The 24,206-nt window shown below is 50.3% G+C and overlaps 1 protein-coding gene across 5 annotated transcripts in view; it reads left to right on the forward strand.

The window, feature by feature from the left end:
* Positions 1-24,206, forward strand: part of ITSN2 (intersectin 2) — a 159,164-nt gene that overhangs the window by 71,125 nt on the left and 63,833 nt on the right. For all 5 annotated transcript variants that reach the window (XM_069728165.1, XM_069728162.1, XM_069728161.1 and 2 more), the window contains 3 exons: positions 31-479; positions 13,968-14,077; positions 14,721-14,896. In XM_069728165.1, the coding sequence (XP_069584266.1) occupies positions 31-479; positions 13,968-14,077; positions 14,721-14,896 (735 nt within the window). The remainder of the gene's footprint in view (positions 1-30; positions 480-13,967; positions 14,078-14,720; positions 14,897-24,206) is intronic.

The following is a 24,206-nucleotide window of genomic DNA, read 5'->3' on the forward strand; positions in this document are numbered from 1 at the left end:
ACGTTGTGTTTTTTTTTTTTTGTTGGACAGAAAAGCCAAACAAGAGAAGGAGAATCTATGGAAGGAGAGAGTGAAGAAAGAAGAGGAGGAGAAGGAGAGACGCCTGGAGGAGGAACGGAGGAAGGAGCAGACGCGTCAGGAGAAGCAGCGGGCAGAGGAAGAAACTGCTAGGATTAAGGAACGGGAAGCGCAGCAGCAGAAGCTGGCAGAAGAGAGGCAGCGAGAGGAGGAAGAGAAGAGGAAACGGGCAGAGGTAGAATGGGAGGCAGAGCAGAGGAGGAAACAGGAAGAGGAAATACGCAGGCAGGCGCAGCTGAGAAAGGAAGCAGAGGATAAAAGCAAAGAGGAGGAGAGGAGACGGAAAGACAGCAGCAAAGAACCCGAGAAACGCTTCTCCAAGCTCAGCATAGACGAGAAGTTTGCGGACAAGCTCAAAGCGATCAGTGGGAGACACGGCAGCATCGACAAGGGAAGAGAAGGTAACTGTAGAAGTGCTCCGTCACAGCTGCTGGAAATGATCGCGGCATGCTTTGTTGATTAGCTGCTATTGCTGCAAATTGAACTGACCCTTTGGGAAGAGTCGGACATATAAGTCGAGCAACGTAATGCTCGGACTGGCCGGCGGCTCTCCTGACCCGAGTGTGACAGCATGTGTTTCTATGCAGCTGTCATGCTCAGCTGGGGAGAGCCGCTGGCCAGTCCGAGCATTGCATTGTGATCTTTGTCCGAGTTATACGGCCGTCTGACTCTTCCCATAGACATATAAGGCAAAATAAAACCTGTGAGCGGAGCTAATGACAGCTGTGAATGCAGCTTCAGATGTGACTGGAGAAGAGGACATGATGGAAATATATTAATAGTAAGCATGTAATCTACTAAGGTCCTATAGTGTCCGACACTCCAACCTTAAAGAGAATCTGTCGGCAGGTTTTTGCTATGTAATCTGAGAGCAGCATGATGTAGGGGCTGAGACCCTGATTCCAGTGATATAATTTACAGGGCTGCTTGGTACCACTTTGATCGAATCTCTGATTTCTCTCAGCAGATCTAGCAGAGCTCCAATTCTGAGCTGTGTATAACGCCGCCCCACACCACTGATTGGCAGCTTGCTGTGTACAAGTTTCCAATCAGTGGTGGGGGGCGAGGTTACACAGATTAGCTGGACTGCCTGGCACGCGACACCTAGTCCTACAGTGATAATCTCCTGTTGATAAAGCACTAATTGTGTTGAAACTACAGCAAGCTGCTAAGCAAGTGACACATCTTTGGAATCAGGAACTCTGCCCCTACATTATGCTGCTCTCAGATTAAATAGAAAAAAACTACTGCCAGATTCTTTTTAAAGTCTTTGAACCCCTTTAACCCCTTTCTGACATCGGACGTACTATCCCGTCGAGGTGGGGTGGGCCCCCATGACCACGGACGGGATAGTACGTCCAGCGCGATCGGCGGCGCTCACGGGGGGAGCGCGGCCGATCGCGGCCGGGTGTCAGCTGCCTATCGCAGCTGACATCCGGCACTATGTGCCAGGAGCGGTCAAGGACCGCCCCCGGCACATTAACCCCTGGCACACCGCGATCAAAGATGATCGCGATGTGCCGGCGGTGCAGGGAAGCATCGCGCAGGGAGGGGGCTCCCTGCGGGCTTCACTGAGCCCCCCGCAGCAACGCGATGTGATCGCGTTGCTGCGAGGGTCTTACCTCCCTCCCTGCCTGCTCCAGCCCCGGATCCAAGATGGCCGCGGATCCGGGTCCTGCAGGGAGGGAGGTGGCTTCACAGAGCCTGCTCAGAGCAGGCACTGTGAAGCAGCCTGCACTGCTATCAGATCGGTGATCTGACAGAGTGCTGTGCACACTGTCAGATCACCGATCTGTGATGTCCCCCCCGGGACAAAGTAAAAATTTTTTTTTTCCAAATGTGTAAATAAAAATTAAAAAAAATATTCCTAAATAATGAAAAAAAAATAAAAAATATTATTCCCATAAATACATTTCTTTATCTAAATAAATAAAAAAAAACAATAAAAGTACATATATTTAGTATCGCCGCGTCCGTAACGGCCCAACCTATAAAACTGGCCCACTAGTTAACCCCTTCAGTAAACACCGTAAGGAAAAAAAAAAAAAAAACGAGGCAAAAAACGATGCTTTATTATCATACCGCCGAACAAAAAGTGGAATCAAAATCAAAAGGACAGATATAAATAACCATGGTACCGCTGAGCGGAACGGTATAAACGCCTCCCCCAAAAGAAATTTATGAATAGCTGGTTTTTTTTCATTGTCTCACAAAAATCGGAATAAAAAGCGATAAAAAAATGTCACGTGCCCGAAAATGTTACCAATAAAAACGTCAACTCGTCCCGCAAAAAACAAGACCTCACATGACTCTGTGGACCAAAATATGGAAAAATTATAGCTCTCAAAATGTGGTAACGCAAAAAATATTTTTTGCAATAAAAAGCGTCTTTCAGTGTGTGACGGCTGCCAATCATAAAAATCCGCTAAAAAACCCCCTATAAAAGTAAATCAACCCCCCCTTCATCACCCCCTTAGTTAGGGAAAAATTAAAAAAATGTATTTTTCTCCTTCGCCTCATTGGGGGACACCGGACCATGGGTTATGCTGCTGTCACTAGGAGGCTGACACTAAGCTGAGACAAAAAAAGGTTAGCTCCTCCCCTGCAGTATACACCCTCGTACTGGCTTCCAGACACCCAGTTCAAGCTTAGTGTCCGTAGGAGGCACACTGATTTTTAATCTCTCGGATTTTTTCTTTTTAATCTATTCCGGACGAAGGGGGCGACGGATTCTTTCAAGGTCCGATCTCCCCCGAACCAACAACAGGCGAGCACGGGAGTTTCACCTCACCGTATCCTCTCCTGCGACGTGGGAGCCACTGCCTGAGCTGACCTTTTTTTGGGCGACGGTTTTTTTCCCTAAAAGGGCGCCGATCTCCCCGCTCTATACAGACGAGCACTGGTGTTTTACCTCCAGTATCCTCCTCTGCAGCCAGGCCTTTTTATTGCCGGACATCTGCCCTGTCCACCAGGTTCTACCCTCGGCTGTACAGTGGCCCTATCCCCGTGGCGTCCGTGCAGACCACACTGCATCACCAATGTTCTGTGTGACTCAGGTGGTGGACGGTTCCTCTCCACCCCCCTGTCTGGGGCTGGTGGATGGAGGCTTCCCAACCCCTGCACCGTCCCAGCCATCCTAAGGCTCCTCTCACCTCCTCGGGGTAAGTGTCTCGTGGGGGATGGGGGGGTCGCCGGCGGTCTGGAGGGCTCCTCCTAACATGGCACATTGGGGGCTGTAGCGCAGTATCGGTGGGCTGAAGCGTCGGCACTTTGCGGCCGCGCGCCGGGCCGAGGCCGCAAATTTAGCCCCCGGCTTCGGCCTAGCCGCTGGTCACTGCCGATAGGCTCCGCCCACTCATGCGCGTCATCGGCAGCGCCGGTCCCTGGCGCTTCTCGCAGCCGCCGAGATCTCTCTCCTGATCTCGGCGGCCATCTTGGTCCTCACTACACGCCGCAGCTCCAGCTCTGCCGCATCTCAGTGTCACAGCGCCCACGTGCAGCCAGTTTCCTATCTCAGGCTTCACAGTCCGGCTTCCCAGGACAGCGGGACACAGGACCGGGGTAAGGAGACATCGTCAGCTTCTCCTCTGCAGCGTCGCCCTCTGCTTCCCAGGCCAGTTTATAGCCCCTGTGGGTTTTTTTGCATTAGAATCATGTCGCAGTCTAGGTCTAAAAAATCCTCTAAGGTGCATACGACCTTTTTTTCTGCGTGTACCACCTGCCAGGCCCCACTTCCTAGGCCTCAAAGTTCTCCCCTCTGCTCTGCATGCGATGCTCCATGTGCCCAGGAGCCCTCCACCGCCACCGACTCTGGCGTACCTAGTCCCCCCCCGTGGGTCGCTTCACTCTCGCAGTCCGTGGATTTTTTAGCCAACGCCATCAAATCCATTCAAAATCCTCCCGGGGAACGGGATAATCCGTTACAGGCGTTAAGAGATCCCTCCATAGCAGGGGAATCGTCGGTCAGCAGGGGCCGCTCTCTCCATAAAGAGGCTCGGTAATCCCGAAAACGGATCCGCACTACCTCTCCTGAGCGCTCTCCTCGCCGCTCAGACTCTGGCGGCTCCACCTCTCGCTCACCCTCTTTGGGGGCTCACAGCGTTCACGACTCCGATCAGGAGTCCGAGGTATCATTGGACCCGGAGGCCCCGGAGTTCAGAGCTACGGTTGACTCCCTCATTGTTGCAGTCAATCACGCACTTAAGGTGGATGATGACGCTAATTCCGCTCCGGAACACGCGGTCTCTTTTACCAGATCCAAACGTTCCCACAAATCTTTTGCCTCTCATCCAGCCTTTCTGGATATAGTCAGGCGTCACAGGGAGCATCCAGATAAGCGTTTCACGGGTAAGAAGGACCTGGTATCAAAGTATCCCTTCTCAGCGGATCTCGTGAAAGACTGGACGGATCCTCCTTTAGTAGATCCGCCGGTCTCACGCCTAGCTTCTAAAACGCTTCTTTCAGTTCCGGAGGGCGCTTCAATTAAGAGTCCCACTGAACGCCAGCTAGACTCTCTAGCTCGTTCAGTGTATGAAGCCTCTGGCTCTTCCCTGTCCCCCTCCTTCGCCGCGGCTTGGGTGACCAAGGCTATGGTTTCCTGGGCGGATGCTCTAGCGAAATCCATTAATGAACAGGACCTCCCGTCTGAGATGGCAGACCTAGCCAAGCAGTTAGCCATGGCTAGCGATTACGTGATGTTCGCATCCCTCGACGTGGCGAATTGCGCAGCATCGGCGGCTTCCAACGCCATCGCTATCAGAAGGGCTCTTTGGCTCAGGGAGTGGCGCGCAGATTCCTCCTCTAAGAAATCTCTGATCTCCCTCCCTTTTCAAAGCGGGCGACTTTTCGGCGAAAAGCTTGACCAGCTTATTTCCGACGCCACAGGGGGAAAGAGCAAGTTCCTTCCCCAACAGAGGCCCAAGGCGGCTTTCCAGCGCCAGCCTTACTTTCGCTTTCGGCCTTTTCGTACCAGCCCAGCCTGGCCCAACCCCTCCGGTCTTCCCAGATCAGACCGTTCCGCCCGCACAGACAGAGACGCTCGTCCCTCCTTCAGGCCGAATCCTTCCTGGCGCGGGAAACCGAGGCAGCCCAGAACCCGAGGTTCCAGACCTCCCAGATTCCCGTCTCAATGACTCGGGAACGGTGCCAGTCGATACCATCAGAGTAGGCGGACGCCTACTCCTTTTTCAGCAAACCTGGCTCTCCGTCGTGCACGACGAATGGGTCAGGGATCTGGTATCGTCTGGCTACAAGATAGAGTTCTCCTCTCCTCCTCCAACTCGGTTTTTCCCCTCTCGTCTTCCCAGTTCGGCAGCTCAGTCTCGCGCTCTTCTTTGCGCCCTTCACGCTCTCCGCCAGAGCGGGGTCATTGTTCCGGTCCCGGAACACGAGAGGTTCAAAGGTTTCTACTCAAACCTCTTCGTCGTGCCAAAGAAGGACGGAAAGGTGCGACCCATTTTGGATCTCAAACTCCTGAACAAGTGCGTAAGAGTCCGGCACTTCAGGATGGAATCCCTCAGATCGGTCATCTCTTCGATGGAAAGAGGGGAATTCTTGGCCTCGATAGACATCAAGGATGCCTATCTTCACATCCCGATTTTCCCACCTCATCAAAGGTTCCTCCGCTTTGCCGTTATGAAGGACCACTTCCAGTTCACAGCCTTACCCTTCGGTCTTGCCACGGCGCCCAGGGTATTCACCAAGGTCATGGCGGCTGTCATGGCCATCCTTCATTCTCGAGGAGTCGTCGTGTTACCTTACTTAGACGATCTCCTCCTAAAGGGCCCATCTTTCCAAGCCTGCGAGTCAAGCGTCCACATTACCCTGGATTCTCTTTCGCGCCTGGGCTGGCTGATCAACTGGGACAAGTCCTCTCCCGTTCCTGCCCGTCGGATCTCCTTTCTGGGAATGATCCTGGACACTTCAAGGGGGCTGGTCTTGCTTCCCCGGTCCAAGGCCCAAGCGCTTCATCAGGGAGCCCGAGCGCTATGCCATCCTCGTCCGCGAACCATTCGTTTCGCCATGAAGATCCTGGGGAAGATGGTTGCAGCAATCGAAGCGGTTCCCTTTGCTCAACTCCATCTCCGTCCCTTGCAACAGGCTCTGCTGGACAACTGGGACAGGAGTCTCTCATCTCTCGACCGTCCTTGCCCCCTGTCCCCGCGGGTCAGACAATCTCTCGTATGGTGGACCCTGGGTTCGTCTCTTCTCCAGGGGAAGTCATTCCTCCCGATCCGCTGGTTAGTGGTAACTACCGACGCCAGTCTTCTTGGCTGGGGGGCGGTGTTTCTTCACCACTCTGCCCAGGGCCGTTGGACAGTTCGGGAATCCAGACTCCCCATCAACATCCTGGAGATTCGCGCTATCAGACTTGCTCTGAGTCGCTTTCACGCCCTGCTCGCGGGTCACCCAGTACGAGTCCAATCGGACAACGTCACGGCGGTGGCTTACATCAACCACAGGGGGGTACCCGCAGCAGGGCGGCGATGCAGGAAGTCTCCCTCATCCTTCGTTGGGCCGAAACCAACCATTCCATCATCTCTGCGGTACACATTCCGGGAGTCGAGAACTGGGCGGCGGACTTCCTGAGCCGCCAGGGCCTTGCCTCGGGGGAGTGGGAACTCCACCCAGAGGTTTTTCACCAGATCTGTCTTCGCTGGGGGACCCCGGACGTGGATCTGATGGCGTCCAGATTGAACACCAAAGTCCACAACTTCATTGCTCGATCTCGGGATCCCCAGGCCATAGGAGTGGACGCGCTGATTTCTCCATGACATCAATTTCAGCTCCCATACGTGTTCCCTCCCCTTCCCTTACTGCCGAAGGTGATCCGAAAGATCAAGACGGAGGGAGTTCCAGTCATCCTGGTCGCCCCAGACTGGCCTCGTCGCGCTTGGTACGCGGAGCTCGTTCAGCTCGTAGCCGACGTTCCCTTCCGGTTGCCAGACCGCCCAGACCTGCTTCGCCAAGGACCGATCTACCATCAGAGCTCAGGGGCCCTACGTTTAACGGCGTGGCTGTTGAAACCTGGATTCTAACTCGTGCCGGTTTCTCTCAGCAGGTCATCCCCACCATGTTAAGCGCTCGCAAGGCGTCTTCCGCCTCCATCTACCACCGCGTCTGGAAATCCTTCTTCTCATGGTGCAGGCTCCGGGGTCACCCTCCGCTCGTTTTCTCTATCCCTTGCATCTTGAATTTCCTTCAGGCTGGTCTGGATTCCGGTTTGGCCCTGAGTTCCCTCAAAGGTCAGATCTCCGCGTTATCCGTGCTTTTCCAGCGTAGGATCGCCACCAACCTTCAGGTCAAGACCTTCCTTCAGGGAGTCTCCCATGTGGTTCCCCCCTACAGGATGCCGTTAGAGACCTGGGATCTCAACTTGGTCCTGGGGGTTCTTCAGGAACCTCCGTTCGAACCCCTTCAGGACGTCCCGCTCTCTGTTCTCTCTTGGAAGGTTGCCTTCCTGGTAGCGGTGACGTCCATCAGAAGGGTTTCAGAGCTCGCCGCTTTATCCTGCCGGGCTCCTTTCCTTGCCTTTCATCAGGGCAAGGTAGTCCTACGTCCTTCTCCGGCGTTTCTTCCGAAGGTGGTCTCTTCTTTCCACCTCAATGAGGACATCATTCTTCCCTCCTTTTGCCCGCAGCCCAAACGTAGGGTCGAGAAGGCTCTCCATACTCTGGACGTGGAAAGGGCCCTCAGGAGGTACATTTCCAGAACGGCTCACTTCAGAAAATCGGACGCCCTTTTCGTGCTCCCGGAGGGTCACAGAAAGGGTTTGGCTGCGTCTAAATCCACGATAGCCAGATGGATCCGATCTGCTATCCAGGAATCCTATCGGGTCAGGGGCAGTCCTATCCCGGCGGGGATTAGAGCTCACTCCACTCGGTCGATGGGTGCTTCCTGGGCCATCCGGCACCAGGCAACAGCGGAGCAGGTTTGCAAGGCCGCAACGTGGTCCAGCCTGCACACTTTCACAAAGCATTACAATGTTCACATTCACTCCTCTGCGGACGCGGCCCTTGGCAGACGTATCCTGCAGGCGGCCGTTGCGCATTTGTAGTCAGATGGTACACGGAGTTATTTGGTTGTATTGTTTCCCTCCCAGGGACTGCTTTGGGACGTCCCATGGTCCTGTGTCCCCCAATGAGGCGAAGGAGAAATAGGGATTTTTGTGTGTACTCACCGTAAAATCCTTTTCTCCGAGCCACTCATTGGGGGACACAGCACCCACCCTGGTAGCCTTTCGGCTCGTGATCTTGTTTTTTGATCTTGACTGTTTGTTTGACATGTTATATTCTAATGTTAATTGTTATATTGTTACTATCCTACTGCTTTTGCACTGAACTGGGTGTCTGGAAGCCAGTACGAGGGTGTATACTGCAGGGGAGGAGCTAACCTTTTTTTGTCTCAGCTTAGTGTCAGCCTCCTAGTGACAGCAGCATAACCCATGGTCCTGTGTCCCCCAATGAGTGGCTCGGAGAAAAGGATTTTACGGTGAGTACACACAAAAATCCCTATATTTCCATTTTCCCGTTAGGGTTAGGGCTAGGGTTAGGGCTAGGGTTAGGGCTAGGGTTAGGGCTAGGGTTAGGGCTAGGGCTAGGGTTAGGGCTACAGTTTGGGTTGGGGCTAAAGTTACAGTTAGGGTTTAGATTACATTTACAGTTGGGATTAGGGTTAGGGGTGTGTCAGGGTTAGAGGTGTGGTTAGGGTTACCGTTGGAATTAGGGTTAGGGGAGTGTTTGGATTAGGGGTTCAGTTATAATTGGGGGGTTTCCACTGTTTAGGCACATCAGGGGCTCTCCAAAAGCGACATGGCGTCCGATCTCAATTCCAGCCAATTCTGCGTTGAAAAAGTAAAACAGTGCTCCTTCCCTTCCGAGCTCGCCCGTGTGCCCAAACAGGGTTTTACCCCAACATATGGGGTATCAGCGTACTCAGGACAAATAGGACAACAACTGTTGGGGCCCAATTTCTCCTGTTACCCTTGGGAAAATACAAAACTGGGGGCTAAAAAATTATTTTTGTGGGGAAAAAAAAGATTTTTTATTTTTACGGCTCTGCGTTATAAACTGTAGTGAAACACTTGGGGGTTCAAAGTTCTCACAACACATCTAGATAAGTTCCCTGGGGGGTCTAGTTTCCAATATGGTGTCACTTATGGGGGGTTTCTACTGTTTAGGTACATTAGGGGCTCTGCAAATGCAATGTGACACCTGCAGACCATTCCATCTAAGTCTGCATTCCAAATGGAGCTCCTTCCCTTCCGAGCCCTCCCATGCGCCCAAACAGTGGTTTCCCCCCCACATATGGGGTATCAGCGCACTCAGGACAAATTGGACAACAAATTTTGGGGTCCAATTTCTCCTGTTACCCTCGGGAAAATACAAAACTGGGGGCTAAAAATAATTTTTGTGGGGAAAAATTTTTGTTTTATTTTTACGGCTCTCCATTATAAAGTTCTGTGAAGCCCTTGGTGGGTCAAAGCGCTCACCACACATCTAGATAAGTTCCTTAGGGGGTCTACTTTCCAAAATGGTATCACTTGTGAGGGGTTTCTACTATTTAGGTGCATTAGGGGCTCTGCAAACGCAACATGGCGTCTCATCTCAATTCCTGTCAATTTTGCATTGAAAAGTCAAACGGCGCTCCTTCCTTTCCGAGCTCTCCCATGCGCCCAAACAGTGGTTTACCCCCACATATGGGGTATCAGCGTACTCAGGACAAATTGTACAACAACTTTTGGGGTCCAATTTCTTCTCTTACTTTTGCAAAAATAAAAAATTGGGGGCGAAAAGATAATTTTTGTGAAAAAATATTTTTTATTTTTACGGTTCTACATTATAAACTTCTGTGAAGCACTTGGTGGGTCAAAGAGCTCACCACACCTCTAGATAAGTTCCTTAGGGGGTCTACTTTCCAAAATGGGGTCACTTGTGGGGGGTTTCAATTTTAGGCACATCAGTGGCTCTCCAAACGCAACATGGTGTCCCATCTCAATTCCAGTCAATTTTGCATTGAAAAGTCAAATGGCGCTCCTTCGCTTCCGAGCTGTGCCATGCGCCCAAACAGTGGTTTACCCCCACATGTGGGGTATTGGCGTACTCAGGACAAATTGTACAACAATGTTTGGGGTCCATTTTCTCCTGTTACCCTTGGTAAAATAAAACAAATTGGAGCTGAATTAAATTTTTTGTGAAAAAAAGTTAAATGTTCATTTTTATTTAAACATTTAAAAAAATTCCTGTGAAACCCCTGAAGGGTTAATAAACTTCTTGAATGTGGTTTTGAGCACCTTGAGGGGTGCAGTTTTTAGAATGGTGTCACACTTGGGTATTTTCTATCATATAGACCCCTCAAAATGACTTCAAATGAGATGTGGTCCCTAAAAAAAAAATGGTGTTGTAGAAATGAGAAATTGCTGGTCAACTTTTCACCCTTATAACTCCCTAACAAAAAAAATGTTGGTTCCAAAATTGAGCTGATGTAAAGTAGACATGTGGGAAATGTTACTTATTAAGTATTTTGTGTGACATATCTCTGTGATTTAATTGCATAAAAATTCAAAGTTGGAAAATTGCGAAATTTTCATAATTTTCGCCAAATTTCCGTTTTTTTCACAAATAAACGTAGGTAGTATCAAATAATTTTTACCATTGTCATGAAGTACAATATGTCACGAGAAAACAATGTCAGATTCACTGGGATCCGTTGAAGCGTTCCAGAGTTATAACCTCATAAAGGGACAGTGGTCAGAATTGTAAAAATTGGCCCGGTCATTAACGTGCCTTGGGGGTAAAGGGGTTAATATATAATAAAAAAATTACAAGGTTCAGTCTGCTGTCATAATTTTTTCATTTGTTTTCTCTCCCTCCTGATCCAAGTTTCAGATGTTTTCCTTTTGAGTGTCTATCCTTGTTGACTTCCTGCCTGAGGCCGGTTTCCTCACGTACCGGAGCCACTGACACACGTAGACACATTAAAATCAATGCATCTGTGCAGATGTCATTGATTTTTTGCGGACCGTGTCTCCGTGTGCCAAACACTGAGACATGTCAGTGTTCGTGGGAGCGCACGGATTACACGGACCCATTAAAGTCAATGGGTCCGTGTAAAACACGTACCGCACACGGACGTTGTCCGTGTGCAGTCCGTGTGCCGTGCAGGAGACAGCGCTACATTAAGCGCTGTCCCCCCCACTGGTGCTGAAGCCGCCATTCATATCTTCCCTGCAGCAGCGTTTGCTGTAGAGAAGATATGAATAATTGTGTGTAAAATCAAGATCCAGGTCCCCCCCCCCCCCCCCGCTGTGATTAAAATACTCATCCTCGCAGCGTCCTGTCCTGTCCGCACTCTCTACTATATGAGCGGTCACGTGGGGCCGCTCATTTACAGTAATGAATATGCGGCTCCACTTCTATGGGAGGTGGAGCCGCATATTCATGATTGTAATCGGCGGCAGCACGTGACCGCATACAGGAGAAGGTGCTGCGAGGACAGGAAGCAGCGCCAGCCAGCGAGGGAGCTGGGTAAGTATTTTAATCACAGCGGGGGGGGGGGGGGGGGGGGGGGGCGGCGGCGCACAGGGGGTGAGAGGGGGGTGGGGACCTGGATCTTGATTTTACACACAATTATTCATATCTTTTCTACAGCAAACGCTGCTGCAGGGAAGATATGAATGGGGCTTCAGCACCAGATGCAGGGGACAGCGCTAAACTTTAGCGCTGTCTCCGGCATGGTGCGTGTGGTACCCAGCACGGTGTGTGTGGTACGGGTAATTCCGGTACCGATTTTTCCGGTACCGGAATTATCTGGACGTATGAGACTGGCCTGAGACTGTAGATACTTTCTCCCCACTCCACACTAGAGAGGACAGGATCAGGAGCTCTGATGGATTTGTAACTTTTTTTTCCCCAGATCCCTCGGCAGTAAGAAAATGATAGGGGGTTTTTGATGGATACTTTTTAGGAAGTTAAATAAATAAGGCAGCACACTGCGGCACTAAAACATGCAAACATGAAAATTGAGCTGCATTACAGCACTAGAAATAAGAAAAAATGAGAGCGTTTAGCGCATAAATTGGCCAATTCATGTGTACCTAGTAGCCACATTAGGGCGCTTCTTAGACTAAAATTCTCTCTAATCGCAGCAAGTCCATAACCCCTCCACAGAGAGAGAGAATTTCAGTCGTAAGAAGAGTTTTCACAGGTACCCATTCAGATGGAGACGTTTATTCTCAGCGAGGAAAGGAAAGTGTAGGAGCTGGTATAGGAGAGATGCCCTAATGTGGCTACCAGGTACACATGAATTGGCCAATTTAGGCGCTAAACGCTCTCATTTTTTCATATTTCTAGTGCTGTAATGCAGTTCAATTTTCGCACTGGATAGCAATTGAAAAACATTTGATGAGAACGTTCAATGTCTCAGCTTTTTACCATGCACATCAAACTAAAGTCCCTAATAGAAACCTAAAAATGTCCCCAACAATAGACGCGGCTCTGGAGCTATGGAGTGTGTTGACTAATAAATTAGGCCTTATACAAACCGCATTCCTCAAAGCTCCTATAGAGACACTGGAGCATTGTATCCCGGGCCTCAAACTTAAAAATTGGAAATTACCCAAAACCACCTCAATTGGGAACTTGTGTGATGGGGAGGAAATAATTACTTTTACATCATTGCGAGATAAATACAATGTTCCTCAAAGGGATTTTTACAAATATTTGCAGATCCGGCATTTCCTAACTGAAAGGAAAAAACAGATGCCTGCACCGCCATCTAAACTCTACTCTATGCTGATGAACCCGACATCACAGATTAGGGCGCTGTCCACAAGCTATGACTGTTTGTTGGAGAATACTCTGCCCTCTCTAACTACATACCTGCAAAAGTGGGAAAAAGACCTAAACTGCACATTGACACCGGATCAGTGGCGGGCATCCTTCTTAATTATTGGAAGCCAATCTAAATGTACTAACCACATAGAAAACGCCAGGAAATTGTTATATCGGTGGTATTGCACGCCCAGTAGATTGTCTAGGATGTTCCGCAGTTCCCCAGACACGTGCTGGAGGTGTGGAGACCCCTGTGCAGACATGCTACATGTATGGTGGAGTTGTGACAGAGTTAGACGTCTGTGGGAAGCCGTAGATCATCTGATGTTCCAGATTTGTGGTATACCGGTGAATCTTAATGCACAGCAGGCGTTACTCGCTATTAATTTGGACTCGTTTCCCTATGAGTTCCGTACAGTGATTGTACATATTATTGTAGCAACAAAAATCAAAATTGCTAGTTACTGGAAAAACTCCAAATGCCCCTCACTGCCCGAGGTCGTATCACTGATCAACGAAAATTGCCTATCAGAAAAAATAATCGCTACATCTAATAATAATATAGCTCAATTTCATAAAAAATGGAACAATTGGTTATCTTTCCGTTTAAATACCGTTCTTAAATAACTTTGCAGATTCGCATATAGAGAATGTGTTTGGATAGTTATTGTAATGTAACCATTTCCCCTATCCTCTTCCCTTCCCTATTCCCCATAACGTTGTGTTAATTATTAAGAATTTAATGTCAATAAGATGTAATGCTCGACACAACTTGTAAATAAATAAAAATTTATGTTTAAAAAAAAAATGCAGTTCAATTTTCATGTTTGCATGTTTTAGCGCTGCAGTGTGCTGCCTTATATATTTGTATATGAGTTGGCAACTCTAGGTTCAGCACCTGTTCACACTTATTCTATGTTTGGATGTGACGGTCAGTTTTTTTAAACATTTTAGGAAGTTGTCATACTTTACATTAAGGTAATAAATGAACCATAAAAACATGTATTTTTTTGCCTCTTTTGGCACAGATTTCTAATGTGGTTATCGGTTGTTCTTCAGGAAACGCTGAGAGCAGAAAGTCTGCTGCTTTCGAAAACTACACTGCTCTATATCCTTTTGAGGCCAGAAATGCAGACGAGTTGAGTTTCAATGCTGGTGATACCATTCAGGTAAAGGCTGTGAATAAGTGTAACCAGGGCAGAGCCAGGCTTATATGGGGCTGCCCTTTGGCTGTTCTGCGGTTTCTTTTTAGCGTATAACATTTCCTACAATCTCATGTCCCATACAACAGGCCTACTAATTGCCCCATTTTTAGATAATCTTGCTGTGAGATGTGTTATTATTAAATAGGGTTTTATTAGAAATATTTGGACTGTTTTGACTTCCACATCCTCTATGTATCACTGTACATTTTTATCTTGATTTTTTTTTTGATCGGTTAACATTTCGACCTTTCATTTGGAGTTAATTCAGCGTCGTGGCGTTCAGGAGAAGATGCATAAGGGTTAAACACTAGTGTCACACGAGCTCACTGATGGACTCACTGATAACTCATTCTTCTATGTACAGTAATACATAAAGGATGCAGAAGTCAAATGGTCCAAAGTTTGCAAAGATTATTTTTTAGCCCAAAATACTGCATTTAGGTAAAAAACAATGCAACCAGTGGTGACCATATGATTTAAAATGTCCTACGCTAGGGATTTAAGTATTGGGGTTTATTATCTAATTCCACTAATCCTGTTTACAGCTACAAAGAAAAGCGATCGGTGCTGGGTTTGCAGATTTAACTTGCTCTTCTCCTATCTCCAGGTGGATGAAAATAATATTGGAGAGTCCGGTTGGCTGTATGGCTGTTTTAAGGGAAATGTCGGCTGGTTTCCTTCAAATTATGCAGAAAAAATGCCAGAGACTGAGAAGTCGGCATCTCCGAAGAAGGCCTTGCTGCCGCCAACCATATCTGTGTCATCTACCTCACCGCCTGCCAGGTAAGCAGAATTGGTTTTGCCAGTTACTGAACTGGTTAATAAATGTGCGGGTACTGTAGGGTATATAAATGGGATGTGAGCATTTGAGGCAGCCTACTGGCCCAGACGTACCCTTGCATTCGCTCCATCAATCACTGCAGTGTATCCATTAGTCCCCCCCCCTTTAGTCACAGCAGAATTGCACCCTGTTTTTTTCCCCAGTAGTCACTGCTGAGCATCCGCCTTCTTCCTATAATCATAGTAAGGCCTATTTCCCTATAACAGCAGGGCTGCCCCTGGTGGTCACAGAAGTACATATTCTCATGGAAGAGACCCCCTCTAACATTTCTTTTGACCGATCCTTCCAACATGCATCTTGTTATATAGTTGTGTATTCTCCGACACAGGCAAACGGGAAAGAGAATGGTGAATCCATCATGATGACATTTCACTGTAATGGCAAAACTAAAGTGTCCGGGTACTTTTTTTTTTACCTTTTTACTAGCAAGAATATTTATTAAATCTTTTCTGCTACTAGCAGAGCTTAGATCTTTGTGCCATAGTCTGTCCTCAGAAATTGAGCTTTTGAGATGACACCAAATGATAGATGATTAGAGGTTATCCGGGCGTCAACTAATTTTCTTGTCACTGTAAGAGACTGCTGATAACTAAATCATGACCATAGATTCCCCTCTATTGGCCGTGGGAGCTCAAGATCATGTGACTATAAGTATATGTTTTTCCATCATTGTGTTAACTTGCCAGCTTGATTTTCATCTGCTTTTCTCAGTAGACTAGATTTTCATCTATTTTACTTAAAGGGAACCTGTCACCCCGTTTTTTCAAGAAGAGCTAAAAATAGCGTTAAATAGGCAGAGCTGGGCTTTACATTAGTGTATTTTGGAGCCTTTATTCCCCACCTATGCTGCCGAAATACCTTTGTAAAGTCGCCGTTTTGGGCTGTCACTCACGCTGGTCAGGTCATATGGGCGTGGTGACAGCGCTGTTTCTCCCCCAGATCTCTGTTGGTGGCGTAGTGGTGTGCGCATGTCCAACTGGCGAATCCACTGCGCAGCTTGAAGGAAAATAGCGCGATCTGCGCTATTCAGCCGTTTATCGGCTTCAGGAAAATGGCCGCGGGGTGCCGCGCGTGCGCAGATGGTTCTTCTCGGCTTCCCGGGGCTTCAGGAAAATGGCCGCGGGATGCCGCGCATGCGCAGATGGCGATCTCGACGGCCATTTTCCTGAAGCTGAGTTTGCATATCGGCTGCAGGAAAATGGCCGCCGCGATCGCCATCTGCGCACGCGCGGCATCCCGCGGCCATTTTCCTGAAGCCTCGGGAAGCCGAGAAGAACCATCTGCGCACGCGCGGCCTCACAAAGATGGCCGCGCCCACCGATAAACGGCTGAATAGCGCAGATCGCGCTATTTTCCTTCAAGCTGCGCAGTGGATTCGCCACTTGGACATGCGCACACCACTACGCCACCAACGGAGATCTGGGGGAGGAACAGCGCTGTCACCACGCCCATACGACCTGACCAGCGTGAGTGACAGCCCAAAACGGCGACTTTACAAAGGTATTTCGGCAGCATAGGTGGGGAATAAAGGCTCCAAAATACACTAATGTAAAGCCCAGCTCTGCCCCTATTTAATGCTATTTTTAGCTCTTCTTGAAAAAACAGGATGACAGGTTCCCTTTAAAGTACAATGTCATCTGCTTTTATTAATAAGCTACTTTCTCATCCGCTTCTATTGATAGCCAAGATACTCATCTGCTTCTATCATTAGCCAAGATTCTCATCCACTTCTCTCAGTAGGCTACGTTCTGATCCGCTTCTCTCTGTAGGGTAGATTCTCATCCGCTTCTCTCTGTAGGCTAGATTCTCATCTGCTCCTCTCAGTAGGCTAGATTCTCATCTGCTCCTCTCTGTAGGCTAGATTCTCATCTGCTCCTCTCTGTAGGCTAGATTCTCATCTGCTTCTCTCTGTAGGCTAGATTCTCATCTGCTTCTCTCTGTAGGCTAGATTCTCATCCGCTTCTCTCTGTAGGCTAGATTCTCATCCTCTTCTCTCTGTAGGCTAGATTCTCATCCTCTTCTCTCTGTAGGCTAGATTCTCATCTGCTCCTCTCTGTAGGCTAGATTCCCATCTGCTCCTCTCTGTAGGCTAGATTCTCATCTGCTCCTCTCTGTAGGCTAGATTCTCATCTGCTCCTCTCTGTAGGCTAGATTCTCATCCGCTTCTCTCTGTAGGCTAGATTCTCATCTGCTCCTCTCTGTAGGCTAGATTCTCATCTTCTCTCAGTAGGCGAGATTCTCACACGCTTCTTTCAGTAGGCTAGATTACTCTGTCGCCTCATTGGGGGACACAGGACCATGGGTGTTATGCTGCTGTCCACTAGGAGGCGAAACTATGCACAATCTGAAAAAGATTAATCGTGGCTCCTCCTCTGCAGTGTACACCTCTGGACAGCGTCAGCCTTCTCCAGTTTTTCCTTCGTGTCGCATAGGAGGCACACCTAAAAAATTTTTTACTCTGTTTTTTTCCGACGGATTACAGATGAAGAAAAGTGGGTCTCCTGTGAGACTCCCGGCATGGCTCCTTCCTCGGCCCCCTATTACGGGATGCCCGGTTGAAGTCGAGATGGCTATTCCCCATGTCGCTCCTTCCCCAGTCCCTCGGGTGCTGGTTTGAAGTAGAGACTCCTTCCCAAATTCCTTTTGGTTTCTGGGTCGAGGTCGAGGCGAGGATAAAGCCCCCTGATGGTGACAGCAGCACCCTCCCTAATCCCTCTTTGGGGGCATTAGGTTGAGATGCCTCAGGTAGGGCCTGCACAGGCAGCACTCTGCAGCTCCCAGCAATGAGCCAGCACACTGCGCCTGCATCCAGGGACCCCAGCCCAGCTGCGGGCTCCTATCGGGGCCAGGGGAAGTGCAGGCAGGAATGGCACAATAGAGACACAGGGCTCCCTGCACCCCTGTCTCTGCGGCAGCACCAGCTCTATACTGCCTCAGGGGGACCCCTCACAGGGCTCTTCTTCCGCTTATAGCCCCCCCGCTATCCTGCTTTTAAATTCGGGGGGGGTCCAGTTCAGATCCGACCCCCTCCCGGACTTTTCGCGCCGGCCTGGAGCCTTTCTGGGCATCAGGCATCTAATTTAGGCCGCGGCTTCGGCCTAGCTGAAGCTGCAGCCTCCTCTCCGTCCCCCCGGCCCGCCCCCCGGATGACAAATATGACACTCTACAGTGTCATAGAGGGGGCGGATCGAGACAGGACGCGTTTTTACACAGCTTTGCCGCCTTTTTTCTCAGCTCTCCGCCCCTTCTCCCCCTTCCTCTTCTCCTTGGCGGCCATTTCTACTGCAGCAAGGATTAACCCTGCATCTCCCAGTCAGCAGGACCAGGCCAGCCAGTCTCCGGGGGGCACAGGACTGTGGATCTTCGGCGCTGGACCAAGGGGCAAACTGGTGGGGTAAGATTACAGCTGAGTTGTTTTACTCGGCTGTGAATCCATATTCCCTATAAGGCTCCCCTATAGGTTCTTCTGCATAGCTACCCCTGTAAGGTCCTCTGCATAGCCAGCCCTTCTGCACTCTGTGCACTATGCCTGGCTCAAGGTCCAAGAGAACCAGGCAGGACTGCTATTATGCATTCTGCACAGCCTGCAGGACCGCTCTCCGCAGTGGTAGCACGTACCCGCACTGCCAGGACTGCACTCAGACTACTGTAAAAGCATATACAAAAAATGCGTATCTAGAACAAATCTTTATTAGAATAGAAAAAATATATTGCTTAAAAACAATAGAAACATACACGATTAAAAATCTGGTAGCCAAAAAGATGCTCGAAGTGTGAGCCAAACAAATATGAGTGGCACCACTACTGAACAGACCGCATTACAAAAACATAGTAATACACACAACAGTACATTCATAGGACTGACAAGGTTCTAGTTGGGAGTCAGAGAGCAATACCTCAAGTACCCCATAAGGGATATCAAGCCATAGTGGCATACCCGGCTCCCACTACCCAGTAGTATTAATAATCATAAGAACGGTGTATATCAAGGTACTCACATAGATGTATCAGTCCTTGCTGGTGTTCAGGAGATGGTGCCACAGCCCCTACGCGCGTTTCGGCAGCGTGCCTTCGTCAGGGAAAGTGGCATCATACTTCCAGAATGCTCCTTTTAAACTAAGTTTAACCAATCACACTGATAGTCGTGCGCGTCACGTGATCTTACTTAGGGAGGATGCCAGTACGTGTAACATGGACATGTGATCCGGCTCGAATAGCATGCCGGTATTTGTAGTCTCATCTCGCACAAGTTCCCTACACAGTACCCGCAAACTGCGGCGCACACGCCGTCGGCGATCCCTGAGAATGCCCGGAAGGTAGGCACATCCACGGTAGCTGACGACATGACGGGCACAGAGTCCTCAACCGCACGGCTGCATACGGAAGGAGACCCGGCCCATCAGTCCGCCCACCGCATATGACGAGCACCACCACCGGCCACTCCCCCGGAGCGCCTGAGCGCATGCGCCGCAGCCATACTTAACCGTCCACGGACTACAAACATCTAAGGGGATTGTCTGTATCAATTGTACCAGTTCGCGAGTTCGCATATCGGCTGCAGGAAAATGGCCGCCGCGATCGCCATCTGCGCACGCGTGGCATCCCGCGGCCATTTTCCTGAAGCCCCGGGAAGCCGAGAAGAACCATCTGCGCACGCCCGGCCTCACAAAGATGGCCGCGCCCACCGATAAACGGCTGAATAGCGCAGATCGCGCTATTTTCCTTCAAGCTGCGCAGTGGATTCGCCAGTTGGACATGCGCACACCACTACGCCACCAACGGAGATTTGGGGGAGAAACAGCGCTGTCACCACGCCCATATGACCTGACCAGCGTGAGTGACAGCCCAAAACGGCGACTTTACAAAGGTATTTCGGCAGCATAGGTGGGGAATAAAGGCTCCAAAATACACTAATGTAAAGCACAGCTCTGCCCCTATTTAATGCTATTTTTAGCTCTTCTTGAAAAAATGGGGTGACAGGTTCCCTTTAAAGTACAATGTCATCTGCTTTTATTAATAAGCTACTTTCTCATCCGCTTCTATTGATAGCCAAGATTCTCATCTGCTCCTCTCTGTAGGCTAGATTCTCATCTGCTCCTCTCTGTAGGCTAGATTCTCATCTGCTCCTCTCTGTAGGCTAGATTCTCATCTGCTCCTCTCTGTAGGCTAGATTCTCATCTGCTCCTCTCTGTAGGCTAGATTCTCATCCGCTTCTCTCTGTAGGCTAGATTCTCATCCGCTTCTCTCTGTAGGCTAGATTCTCATCCGCTTCTCTCTGTAGGCTAGTTTCTCATCTGCTCCTCTCTGTAGGCTACATTCTCATCCGCTTCTCTCTGTAGGCTAGATTCTCATCTGCTAACTCTGTAGGCTAGATTCTCATCTGCTTCTCTCTGTAGGTTAGATTCTCATCCTCTTCTCTCAGTTGGCTAGATTCTCATCTGCTCCTCTCTGTAGGCTAGATTCTCATCTTCTCTCAGTAGGCGAGATTCTCACACGCTTCTTTCAGTAGGCTAGATTACTCTGTCGCATCATTGGGGGACACAGGACCATGGGTGTTATGCTGCTGTCCACTAGGAGGCGAAACTATGCACAATCTGAAAAAGATTAATCGTGGCTCCTCCTCTGCAGTATACACCTCTGGACAGCGTCAGCCTTCTCCAGTTTTTGCTTAGTGTCGCATAGGAGGCACACCTAAAAATTTTTTTACTCTGTTTTTTTCCGACGGATTACAGATGAAGAAAAGTGGGTCTCCTGTGAGACTCCCGGCATGGCTCCTTCCTCGGCCCCCTATTACGGGATGCCCGGTTGAAGTCGAGATGGCTATTCCCCATGTCGCTCCTTCCCCAGTCCCTCGGGTGCTGGTTTGAAGTAGAGACTCCTTCCCAAATTCCTTTTGGTTTCTGGGTCGAGGTCGAGGCGAGGATAAAGCCCCCTGATGGTGACAGCAGCACCTTCCCTAATCGCCCTCTGGGGGCATTAGGTTGAGATGCCTCAGGTAGGGCCTGCACAGGCAGCACTCTGCAGCTCCCAGCAATGAGCCAGCACACTGCGCCTGCATCCAGGGACCCCAGCCCAGCTGCGGGCTCCTGTCGGGGCCGGGGGGAGTGCAGGCAGGAATGGCACAATAGAGACACAGGGCTCCCTGCGCCCCTGTCTCTGCGGCAGCACCAGCTCTATACTGCCTCAGGGGGACCCCTCACAGGGCTCTTCTTCCGCTTATAGCCCCACCGCTATCCTGCTTTTAAATCCGGGGGGGGGGGGGGGTTCCGGTTCAGATCCGACCCCCTCCCGGACTTTTCGCGCCGGCCTGGAGCCTTTCTGGGCATCAGGCATCTAATTTAGGCCGCGGCTTCGGCCTAGCTGAAGCTGCAGCCTCCTCTCCGCCCCCCCGGCCCGCCCCCCGGATGACAAATATGACACTCTACAGTGTCATAGAGGGGGCGGATTGAGACAGGACGCGTTTTTACACAGCTTTGCCGCCTTTTTTCTCAGCTCTCCGCCCCTTCTCCCCCTTCCTCTTCTCCTTGGCGGCCATTTCTACTGCAGCAAGGATTAACCCTGCATCTCCCAGTCAGCAGGACCAGGCCAGCCAGTCTCCGGGGGGCACAGGACTGTGGATCTTCGGCGCTGGACCAAGGGGCAAGCTGGTGGGGTAAGATTACAGCTGAGTTGTTTTACTCGGCTGTGAATCCATATTCCCTATAAGGCTCCCCTATAGGTTCTTCTGCATAGCTACCCCTGTAAGGTCCTCTGCATAGCCAGCCCTTCTGCACTCTGTGCACTATGCCTGGCTCAAGGTCCAAGAGAAGCAGGCAGGACTGCTATTATGCATTCTGCACAGCCTGCAGAACCGCTCTCCCCAGTGGTAGCACGTACCCGCACTGCGAGGACTGCACTCAGACTACTGTGTCAGAGCCCCAAGAAGCCCCTGCCAATGCTTCGGTGTCTAATACCATGCCGGAATGGGTCACTCAGAGGTCGCAATCTATGACGCAGTCTATAGATAACCTAACCTCCACATTGCTTCAGGCTCTGCAGAGTCATGCCTCGGCTATGACCGTTACCCAGCAAAGGGAGAGCTTGACTCAGGGACAGGACGACCCTGGCACATCCACGTCTAGGTCAGTACGTAAGTGGACCCACAGGTCAAGTCCATCTGGGTCATCCCATAGCAAACGGTCATCCCCTTCTAGGGAGAGACACCGTAGTTCCAGGTCATCTAGACCGTCCCCTTCCAGGGGCAGACAATGCAGATCTCTGCAGTCCCCGACCAGAGAAGGCCTCCGCCCCAGCTCACCCAGCAGGGGACGCCTCAGTGATACACTGGATTCGGAAGGCATCTGTGACTCCGACTCAGACAAGGAAACGGAGGGGTCCCTGATCCCAATTCCCCCTAGCAATACAGCGCTAGTTGAGGACTTAATCTCTTCCATCCATCGGGTGCTGGACATTTCTGATCTGCCACCAGAGGCCCCAGAACACAAGATTTCCTTTGAAGGACCTCTGAAGCCACCTAAGATTTTCTCTAACCACCCAGAGTTAAAGGCGATCCTTAAAAAGCAGCTCTCACAGCCTGAGAAAAAATTCGCTAATCGCAAATATCTGGAGGCGAGGTACCCCTTCCCGCAGAAGGATACCAAGGAATGGACAGACCCACCCGAAGTGGACCCTCCAGTCTCTAGACTAGCAGCACAGACCCTCCTTTCACTGCCAGATAGCTCAACCCTCAGGGACGCGGCAGACCGGCAGGTAGAACGCACGGCTCGTTCAATTTTCGAGGCTCCAGGGGCATCTCTGGCTCCCGCGCTCGCTTCAGTTTGGGCCAAAATTTACAAGCTGGCCTCCAAGCATCCGCTCCTGAGCTGTCGGACCAAGCGGGTCAAATAGCAGTCGTAGCAGATTACATGCTTCATGCAGCTTTGGATTCAGGAAGGGGTTGTAGCGGGGATAGCATCAAACGCCATCACAATTCGGCGTATCCTCTGGCTGCGGGAATGGAAAGCGTTCGCAACCTCAAAGAAGTCCCTCACGCACCTCCCCTACCTCAGTGGGCGACTTTTCGGTGAACAGTTAGACACGATGATATCCAACGCCACCGGGGGTAAGAGTACTTCTCTTCCCCAACTAAAACCTAAATGCACTTACAAGAAGCGTAACCAAACTCGATTCTGATCCTTTCGGAACTCCTCGGGCTGGTCCGTCTCGCGTCCAGCACAAAATCCTAACCATTCTCCAGGCAGGGACAACTCATGATCGACGCAAAGGTTGGACAAGACCTGGCAGTCAAAAGCAGCCCAGTCCAAGCCCAGAGGAGGAAAATCTCAGACTTTCTCCTCATCATGACTCACGGACTCCAGAAGACACCACACCCGTAGGCGGCCAACTTTTGCTCTTTCATCAATTCTGGCTGCCTATTACAGAAGACAGGTGGGTCAGGGAACTAGTGTCTTCCGGATACAAGATGGAGTTCACGTTGAACCCACCGGACCGATTCTTCCTCTCTGTCCCCCCAAAACCGCCAGCCAAGGCTCGGGCCTTCCGACAAGCGGTCTCCTCGCTTTTTCAAGCAGAAGTCATTGTACCGGTCCCCACAGCCGAGTGCTTCCGAGGGTTCTACTCCAATCTATTCGTAGTCCCCAAGAAAGGAGGCAGCGTGCGTCCCATACTGGACCTAAAACAACTCAACAAATATGTACGGGTCCGTCCCTTCGGTCCATCATTGCATCCATGGAGAAGGGAGAATATATCACCTCCATAGACATGCAAGATGCATATCTGACTGATTTCTGATTGCACCTGCCCATCAGAGATTTCTCAGGTTCGCAATCGACCAGGACCACTACCAGTTCGTGGCTCTCCCCTTCGGACTAGCCACGGCTCCCAGAGTGTTTACCAAAGTCATGGCAGCCACCATGGACGTCCTGCACTCCAGAGGCATAGTAGTCATTCCATACCTGGACGATCTACTCATCAAGGCTCCCACCTTCAAGGACTGCGAGCTCAGCGTCTCAATGACAAACGACACTGAGTCGCATGGGCTGGTTAGTCAACCTACAAAAGTCATCACCAACCCCCAGTCAGTCTCTGACCTTCCTGGGAATGCTATTCAACACCTCCAGGGGTCTAGTGCTCCTTCCCAAGGACAAGGCACTGGCTCTCCGCCTAGGAGTTCGCACCCTCCTCCGCAAACCCCCTTGATCTCTCCGGTTTGCCATCAGAGTCCTCGGCAGGATGGGGGCAGCAATAGAAGTG

This window comes from Ranitomeya imitator, chromosome 5 (assembly GCF_032444005.1).
Source record: "Ranitomeya imitator isolate aRanImi1 chromosome 5, aRanImi1.pri, whole genome shotgun sequence".
Classification (NCBI taxonomy): domain Eukaryota; kingdom Metazoa; phylum Chordata; class Amphibia; order Anura; family Dendrobatidae; genus Ranitomeya; species Ranitomeya imitator.